This window comes from Branchiostoma belcheri, unplaced genomic scaffold (assembly GCF_001625305.1).
Source record: "Branchiostoma belcheri isolate BF01 breed outbred unplaced genomic scaffold, Haploidv18h27 scaffold12, whole genome shotgun sequence".
NCBI lineage: Eukaryota > Metazoa > Chordata > Leptocardii > Amphioxiformes > Branchiostomatidae > Branchiostoma > Branchiostoma belcheri.
Window position 1 is genome coordinate 2035374 of NW_017802602.1, and position 10039 is coordinate 2045412.

Sequence of the window (10039 nt, forward strand, 5' to 3'; positions counted from 1 at the left end):
ACAATTAATATAAATTTGGGGGGAAATATTTGTTTCTTTGTCGATTTATGGTATCGATTTATGGAACCCGGAAGTGCAGCCGAGACCAGCGCGCAGCGTAGACCAGCGTGGCAGTTTGACGTGTACGATCAAAACATAAACAAACTCCCGCTGAAGAAGGGAAATTATCCTGTATGTATGCATTTCAGATCCCAGTGACTATGTTTACGATGGGAATAATTGTGGATACGCACGATGCGCACGATAAGCCTCAGAAATTTATGTCGCAAGTGGGACATTCTATAGGCTTGCACGGCCAATGTCTGGCACGCTACGCGGCGTACGTACACTGCTGCACATCACAGCCAGCGATTCAGTGTCTTAAAATATTTTTTAACTATCAGTATAACAATATTTTTAAGTCATATGTGATCAAATTTCTGTAAAAAAAATTTGCACAATTGTAAACATAAAACATGAATAGATCGCTGCTATACTGGGCGTACCATTTCGCGTACATGGCCGGCTGCCCGGCGCAAATACTGTCCCGATTTTTCTCAGTAGAAAACCAGAATAAATCACGCACCCGTAATTTGGCTTCGACCCAGAGCTCCTACTTCAGAGTTGGAACCTCAAAAATAGTAACTTTATTAGAGCATGGAGGTATTATACCTCTATGATTGGAAGAAATATAGTATTGCGACACGTGCATAGAATTTGACAAATGGGGGGGGGGGGGGGCGCTACCTAAAATTCTGCTGCGCTACCTAGTTTTTGCCCTATAGGTAGCACACTGTGCTACTTTGCTCAAAAAGTATTTCGAACACTGCGTTAATCAACAGTCCATACCGAACCAACCGTCAGTAGCCATCAAACCGGCATACAAACATATTACGCACATAACTTTCATACTACACACAAACAAATAACCTAAACCAATAGAAAAAAAAACCCGGAGGTTTGAAATCTACGATTTCCCTTGTTCATTTTGTTTCATGTGTTGCAGAGATGTTGGACAGGAGACATGTCTCCCCCTTACACGCCCCAAGCCTGCTGAATCAGATGTTTTTTATTGTGTTGCAGAGAGGCTGTACAGGAGACACACCTCCCCCTTACACGCCCCCCAGCCTTGCTGAATCAGATGTTTTTTTGTGTTGTAGAGAGGCTGTTATTGTAGTTTGAATCAGATGTTTTTTATTGTGTTGCAGAGATGCTGTACAGGAGACATGTCTCCCCCTTACACGCCCCCAGCCTTGCTGAACTCATGAACGGCCCCATCAAGAAATATCTGGAGGTCATACCTGAAGATGTCACATGGGGAGGTACGGCACTTCTTGGAAACAAAGTTATCAATTTGAAAATGACAAAATGAAAGATTGATCTAGAATATTATAAATTTTTATAACATTGATGGTACATACATGTGGGGTGGTAAAATTGCTTTCATCAAGGACATTATACAGTATAATGTCCTGGCTTTTATCTAGTAAAAAAGGGGTGGATAGCCTGTAGAAATAATCTAAGCTCATTTGGAAGATTACATATTGGATGCTGATATAATCATGTTAATCAAACAGTTACAATATGAACAAAGTGGGCCATTTTTTCAGCACTCTGACATGCCTGATTGACTTCGTTTTTTTTGGACATCATTCGAGGAAAGTTTCTGAATCAGTATCTCAACTGATGTCTTTTTTATTTCCCCTCCTCAGCTCAATCAGGAGAGGTGTTTGCGATGATGGCAGGAGACTTCATGAAGCCAGTCATCGACATTGGTAGGAACATTCTCTTAGCACTGCTTTTCTTACTGGTACAAAGGTAAAGGTAGTTCAGTATCTGTATCTGTATAGCCGGTATAACTGCCCTTCAGCATAACACACCAGCTTCTGTATCTGTATAGCCGGTATAACCGCCCTTCGGCATAACACACCAGCTTCTGTATCTGTATAGCCGGTATAAGCGCCCTTCGGCGTAACACACCAGCTTCTGTATCTGTATAGCCGGTATAAGCGCCCTTCGGCGTAACACACCAGCTTCTGTATCTGTATAGCCGGTATAAGCGCCCTTCGGCGTAACACACCAGCTTCTGTATCTGTATAGCCGGTATAAGCGCCCTTCGGCGTAACACACCAGCTTCGAGTTCCATAGCCTTTTTAGCCCATAGTAGCAATGGGTCATCCATTGTACACGTGTCTGGAGCACGGTATTGGAAGGCAGAGCCCATCCCTCTCCTTCCACTGCCTTTTACCGCCCAACCAAAGTCAGGTCAAAACATATTGTACACCTGGGTTGAGGGAGGAAAGTAAGTGTAAATTCGCTCAGGTGAGAATAAGAATTGTCCTGTCCTGTATTTGTTTCTGTGTGTAGGACACAACACCAGCAACAGTTGCCTGTGTCCCATGTCTATTGTTACAATTTCAATTTTTTATAAATCAAATCAAAGACAACCCTGTATTTCATATCATTCTTTGTTTTGTTTATCTTCAGTCGATGACTTGATTCAGAACACAGACCTGGCCGTGGTGGTGTATAATGGACAGTTGGACCTCATCTGTAACACTATTGGTAAGTGGAACGTCATTAACTGTCAGGAAATAATTTCATCAGGTTGGTACAAGCAGTACTCCAGTCAAAAGCCCTGACAAGAATGTTTGACAGGCATAATCAGGTGAGAGACTTATCATGAAAGTTCATCTGGTTTGGTAGTTACATGTTTAGGGTTAAAACTTTAGATCTAACACAAAAAGTTCTCTCACCTAGAGCTTTCGACCAGTCACTGGTCTTCCTCAGTAGACTGACCCAGTGAAGCTTGTCACGTGGCTTCTTTGAAGTGTGACGTCAACACTGAGTCAAAAGTATCCGGTAGACGTTGTCAGCCCCTTTCGCGGTTAAGTGAAGGGTGGTGGGCCCTGATGTAAATAGCCTCCTTCACCCCTCTCAGGAAATAGCTCTTCATATAGAGTTAAACTGGATCAAGGTCAGGATATTGGGACTTTTCTTCTTCACAACAAGTCCTACTTGTTAGTCCACCTTCCTCAGTTCAATGTGCTTGTTGAAGAGCTATTCACCAGGTACTACTTGTCAGTCTACCTTCCTCAGAGCTCCTCACCGAAGATTTCTTGCTCCTATATATATATGTGTAGCCAAGAAATACTTCAGTAAGAAGCTCTGAGGAAGGTGTCTGATAGACATCAAAACGTCAGCAACAAGAATTCAGATACCTTCTACCTACATGAAATACTAAGAGCATTTTGTAATTTACTGTGTTTTTTTTTTGTAGATTATAAAGTTACGGACGGGTATATTTTTGGATCTAGGTTGTTTTTTTGTGTATACAGCCACAACTATTCAATTTGTTGGCTCTCGGATTCGCCTCTTCATTTTTTTCTGATTTGCAAAACAAAAAAATTCTGGTTCTGAATCAACTCAAATATGCTCATATTTTGCACTCATAAATTGAAGAAAGTCCTTTTCTTCCTAGTCGGTACAGTTTTTCCATCTATCGATGCAGTGGTTTGATTAAAAGTTCATTGTTAAAGTATTAACCCAGCCTTTTGTGTTGACTTCATGGCTCCTATCTTAGTATCATGTACTCCCGTCATGATGATGATGATGATCTTTGCATCTGGGGCTATAATAGGATGCCCAGACCTGTTTTTATTCTTTTTTTTCACCCTGTCGCTAAGCCTTCATATTTTTTTCTGAAAAATCCGAGAACCAACAAATTTAATTGGTGTGGCCTAAATTATTTTTGGATCGAGATGACTTTCCTTTCCCTCCACAGGAACTGAAGCCTGGGTGCACAAGCTGAAGTGGCCGGGCCTCGCACAGTTTGACACCAAGAGGTGGAAGCCCATTATGACCAAGGAGAAAACCGTCGGCTTCGTCAAGACTGTGGACAACTTCTCATTTTACTGGATCTTAAATGCTGGGCATATGGTAGGTTTGATACCTGTCTTTTTAATGCTAACAGAATATTTAATGTGGAGTATGGATGAAGGTGTAGTTTTAGCTATTGCTGGGGAAGTCTGTTGTCTTTGGCTTTCATGTTTTGCATGATTGTGTATCTGTTGGCAACCTTTCTGTCATGCTAATACATATTGATTGCTGTCAACACTAAATACCTGTATCTAAAAAATGTATTCTGATTTCCATGTTCCGAAAACCCTAAAGTAGAAGTTAGATACTAGTAATCTCCAAGCAGATCGTAGGGTGACAAAAGTAACAAATAAGCTAAGTAGCAATTTGCCAGGGAGGGTCCATATGCCACGCTTGCCTGGCCAATTTGATACTGTCTTTTGCCACCTTAGGATCTGCTTGAAGACTACAAGTAAGAGTTAGAAACGTATGATAGAACAGACTAGTGTCAGAACATACATAGTATTACATTGATGTGTATGACTGTTGTCTGATGGGAGAAGTTTGTGTGTTTCTCCTGTAGGTACCAGCAGATGCAGGGGAGACAGCTCTTAGGATGGTTACCATGGTGATGGACAGTCAACGATGAAGACAACTTGATGATCTTAAATAAAATAGCAAGTTGAACCTAGAACGTGTCACAGTGGACAGTGCAAGTTTTGTGCCATATAGGGTATATTTAGTACCGCTACCGTAACATTACAAATGTATTTTGGACTGTTAAAACATCAAATGCAATTTCAGGGCACTGCAAAGCAAATTTTTATCATATTCTGGATGAGGAAATCTGTCTGATATTGACATTTGCTGCCATTTCTTAGCATATTTCTGTCTACATTTCATACATGTACTTAAAGTGATTAAAATAGCTCCAAAGCACCTTTTTATTTTTTGCATAGTTAAGTCATAGCCTCTTTATTTTTTGTGTAGTAGTCAGTCTTATGAGACTGACAGTAAACCCATAAAAAGCTAGAACTGGCCTAGTGTACAGATGTATAATCCCATGACTTAATCCTCTTTGTTTATCCAAAGGCATTTAGCCTCAGGGAGGTACAGAATACATAATAATTGTATTTTATTTTGGTTTGTTTATTTGTAAACAGTTGTTGAACAACTTTGACTGGATATTGAATTTGTCCAGGCATCCCAGACTTTATGTGTATATTATGTTTTGTGTGATTCTATATTATTCTGTGTGCATGCTTTTCAATGAGTCATAGTTCCTAAATTCAGCTGCCATATCAGTAGAATGTTAGATCCACCAAATTTCATCTTTGACATTTGCTTCTCAATCAGTTATGGTGTGTTCTTATGAAGTATTCACCTATTCCAATAAAATATACCTGACAGTGCACCAAAATTTTGTTTTTCATCCTCAGTATATATTGGCCTTCATGGTACACCATCTCTATTTTATAGGATAACCTTCTCAAGATCTATTTCAAGTATGGATAAAAGGTGAGCTCACTTTGTGATGCATTTCCCAGTGTAATAATCGTTTTAAAGGTTTGTCATAATGATTACTACCCCAGTTGCACTGTCACCCATCCGCTAAAAGGTATTAGATGAAGTGTGATTGCTCTTATGGTTGGATCAATAGAGTATGCAAGGTTCTTATGATCCAATCTCCAAGCAGACCTTTTGGTAGCTGCAAATACAGTTCAGTGTATCAATTTAGCGAGGCTGCATCCAGGCTGTTGTAAAATGATACCACTTTACCAGTACAAAAAGAGGGCCCAATAAAAATGCCTAAAAGGTGCCAAAAAGTAGCCGAAGCTTAAAACTTCTGCTTAATATAAGAGAGTACTTCTGATTGTTATTGATCCTCAGTGCTGGCCTTCAAGCTTTACAAATTTAATTTCATGGATATCAGCCTCAAGAGGCCCCAAATCTATTGCAAGTATGAATAAAAGGTCAGTGCACTCTCGCGATGCATTTCACAAAGTGATAACCTTTGTGTCATCATAACAATTACTAAGTGCAGCTGCACTGTCACCCATCTGCAAAGTTTGTTCATGTGCTTGGATCAGTAAAATACACCAGGTCCTAGCCTCTACCAGGCTTCTGTTGGTGGCTGGAAAGAGTAGAAATCGGCCAAATAGAGATAACATGCCAGGGGAGTTGGTCTGCTGCAGAGAACATTTTGCCGCTCCCGAAATGGCGACCCTGCACAAGCTTCGGGAGCGGCAAACTGTTCCCTTCAGCAGACCAACTCCCCTGGCATGTTATCTCTCCATTTGGCAGATTTCTACTCTTTCCAGCCGCCTCTCGAAGCCTGTTAGAGGCTAACCAGGTCCTACTGATTGTTATTCGTCCTTAGTATGGACCTTCATGCTCTACCAACTTTATGGATAAGAGTCTCAAATCTATTGCAAGTATGGATAAAAGTTTATCCTTTGCTATGCATGGTTTAATGTCCTATCATAGCAGTTACTAGCGCAGTCACACTGCTACCCATCTACTAAAAGGGATTAGAGCTCTTGTTAGGGCAGAGCTGGGACCCGTCAAAATCAATGTTTGCTAAGATGGCATCTATAAAATCAGGTTTAGCCTGGGCATCTGGCCGTGAAGTTTTGGCAAATTGGTAGATCATATAGTATCAGAGAGTTTCATCACTTGGAACCAAGCATATCTTTGCTGGCAATGTTTTGGTCTGTGTGCCTAGTAACTCTCCCACACAGAGGTTTACGCTTTGGCTCCTTTTTGAGCTCATTTTACACACATACATGTACATTGAATTTCATGTATTTAAGAGATTTGGGGTTTTATTGGGTGCAAAATAAACTTTTGTCATTTATTGTTCTGCATTCATTAAGACTTTATTCCTCATATCATGAGCTGGAAAAGTTTAATTACAGGAGTAGAGTTATATGAGGTAACCATAAAATGGTTCCATATCCATTACCTTATGAGGGTGTCATTCCTCATATCAAGTACATATTTGTACAGTTAAAAGTTTATCATTTAGGTCCATCACACATTCAAAACCATTCCCCAAAAACCAAGGTTGGCCCAAGTAACACAAGGTTTGTAAAGTTTTACCAGTTATCTTAAAATTCAAGAAAGCAATATCACATACAATCATGACAGCCACAAAAATGACCATAATATACTATGTATGTCTGAGAAAAAATTTAATTCCACTTGTACGTATTCGTGTATCAACGTACCTGTGGTTGGATTTTAGACTGTTCCTCACCAGAAAAACTCCAGCATCCATGCAGCAGCCGGGTCGTGTCATCCATCAGGTAAGAAAATAGACAAATAGAACTACAGATGGCCCGAACAGGACATCTAAGTCACTGTGGTACACTGAACAAATTGCTTATATTTTCATCATCTTTTTGTCTTGTTCGCATTTTGGTTAGTTTCCACTTTGGCGATGGAATTTCCATTCTAATATGCATGTACTACTAATACATTTCATATCAAACCTCTTTAACACTATTGTTGTGTATAATGTAAAAGATGGGAAAATGAAGGTCTTCTTAATTGTAGTTTCAGCCAACTTACTGTCCCTTGGAGAGAGATTTTAATAAAAAAAGAAAAATGAAGCATTTTGCTAGTCCAGTATTCAGCACCGCCACAGTTCTGATATTTCGCTGTATTGAAAACTTGAAAAGACATACAGTATACACTGTGAAGTAACTTTAAGTAAAGCATGAATCACAAACAGTGGAGTATTTTCGCCGAACCCGAGGGTTGGGGACACTGAGGTCCAACAGCACCGAGAGCGCTGTGAAAATTCCACCCTTCAGAAACAGCAACGGAGCAAGGAGAGAGGCACTTGCCTTGTTGCTAGGGCGTCAACCCTACCCTAGTAACCGTAACCATGGTTATGTTCCGCAGCTGCAGAACTGTGTAGAGGGGGGAAACAAAAACCAAACTATTTAGGACCTAGTCTTTCTACAAGGGTGGGATAGTAGAGAGGACTTTGCTTTGAAGAACATCCATTTGCCATGCCTTAAAACATTTATTTTCATCATCTTCATGTGTAAAAAGTTGTTCTCAAGTCAGTTAATATTTTGAAAAGTAGTGAGTGCTTGAAGTGAACAAAAAGATTTCTTGCCTTTACTACTTTCTTACTCCTTTGTGCCATCTGTACAGTTGTTTAAAAAGACGCTCACTCAATATGGTGGACAATAGTATCCTAAATTTGCTTAAAAAGTTGAAAATCAAACGTCTTGAAGCATATTCTTCCTACCTTTGTTTTCCTACCTTAACACTGATGTCCCTCAAGCAGAGACTGAGCAATTCCCCAGTGGTTCTGATACATTTGACTGTGCAATATTAAATGGGGGCACTTGCCTTACTGCTGTGTCAATACAGTACAGATATAACCCTTTCTTTCCTAATTCATCCAAACCCACACCATCTAGTAGATCATGTCTTAAGAAGAATGTACACATAAAACCAGTGGAGTATTTTCGCCGAACCCGAGGGTTGGGGACGCTGAGGTCCAACAGCACGGAGAGCGCTGTGAAAATTCCACCCTTCAGAAACAGCAACGGAGCAAGGAGAGAGGCACTTGCCTTGTTGCTAGGGTGTCAACCCTACCCTAGTAACCGTAACCATGGTAATGTTCCGCAGCTGCAGAACTGTGTAGAGGGGGGAACAAAACCAGACTGTTTAGGACCGAGGTTTTCCTACAAGGGTGGGATAGTAGAGACTAGTGTTCTTTTAAAAACTTCCATTTGCCATGCTTAAAAACTTTTTCTTCACCATCTTCATGTGTAAAAAGGTGTTCTCAGGTAACTTAATGAGTGCTGGAACTGAACAAATATATTTGTTGCCTTTACTTCTTTCTTACTCCATTGTGCCAGTTGTTTAAAAAGACGTTCACTTGATAATATAGTGGACAATAGTATGCTGAATTTGCTTGAAAATCAAATTTGCAATTAAAGCATTCTCCCTACCTTTGTTTTCCTACCTTAAATACTGATGTCCCTCAAGCAGAGACTGTCAGCAACTTTCCAGTGGTTTTCTTATACATTTGTGCAATTAAATGGGGCACTTGCCTTTCTGCTGAGAGCGGATACAGTATAACCCTTTCCTTCCTTAGCACTACGCATTTCTAATAACTGCACCAGGCTGATCTAGTGGTGTTTTAAAAATTTGCCAACATACACATACAAACAGTGGAGTATTTTCGCCGAACCCGAGGGTTGGGGACACTGAGGTCCAACAGCACGGAGAGCGCTGTGAAAATTCCACCCTTCAGAAACAGCAACGGAGCAAGGAGAGAGGCACTTGCCTTGTTGCTAGGGCGTCAACCCTACCCTAGTAACCGTAACCATGGTAATGTTCCACGGCTGCAGAACTGTGTAGAGGGGAGGAACAAAACCAAACTATTTAGGACCTACATGTCTATTTTCTACAAGGGTGGGGTATACGTAGTAGAGAGGTCTTTTCAGTTTTCTTTTTAAAAACTTCTATTTGCCATTCCTAACAATATTTATGTGTAAAAATGTGTTCTCCGGTCACGTTATCTTTTTAAAAGTGAATAAAAGTGTTTGAAGTGAATAAAGCTCTCTCTAAGTCTGAAACATCTTTCTTACTCCATTGTGCCATGTGTACATGTACAGCTGTTTAAAAAGACGCTCACTTAATGTACATGTAGTTGACAATAGTATCCTGCATTTGCTTGAAAATCAAACGTCTGGAAGCATTCTTCCTACCTTTGTTTTTTCCTACCTTAACACTGATGTCCCTCAAGCAGACACTGAGCAATTCCCCAGTGGTTCTGATACATTTGTGCAATTAAATGGGGGCACTTGCCTTTCTGCTGAGAGTCAAAACAGTATAACCCTTTCATTCCTTAGCACTACGCATTTCTAATAACCTGCACCATGTTGATCTAGTACACTACCTTAAAAAAGAACACTTTACACACAAAAACAGTGGAATATTTTCGCCGAACCCGAGGGTTGGGGACGCTGAGGTCCAACAGCACGGAGAGCGCTGTGAAAATTCCACCCTTCAGAAACAGCAACGGAGCAAGGAGAGACGGCACTTGCCTTGTTGCTAGGGCGTCAACCCTACCCTAGTAACCGTAACCATGGTAATGTTCCACGGCTGCAGAACTGTGTAGAGGGGGAGGAAACAAAAACCAACTATTAGGACCTACGTGTCATTTTTCTAC

General features: G+C 40.6%; 1 protein-coding gene across 1 annotated transcript in view; it reads left to right on the plus strand.

The window, feature by feature from the left end:
• Nucleotides 1–5253, plus strand: part of LOC109462809 (retinoid-inducible serine carboxypeptidase-like) — a 14326-nt gene extending 9073 nt beyond the window's left edge. Inside the window, exons 10-14 of the mRNA XM_019759424.1 lie at nucleotides 1188–1301; nucleotides 1692–1754; nucleotides 2467–2544; nucleotides 3764–3918; nucleotides 4421–5253. Of these exons, the coding sequence (XP_019614983.1) occupies nucleotides 1188–1301; nucleotides 1692–1754; nucleotides 2467–2544; nucleotides 3764–3918; nucleotides 4421–4486 (476 nt within the window). The 3' untranslated portion in view covers nucleotides 4487–5253. The remainder of the gene's footprint in view (nucleotides 1–1187; nucleotides 1302–1691; nucleotides 1755–2466; nucleotides 2545–3763; nucleotides 3919–4420) is intronic.
• The last annotated feature ends 4786 nt before the right edge of the window (nucleotides 5254–10039 follow it).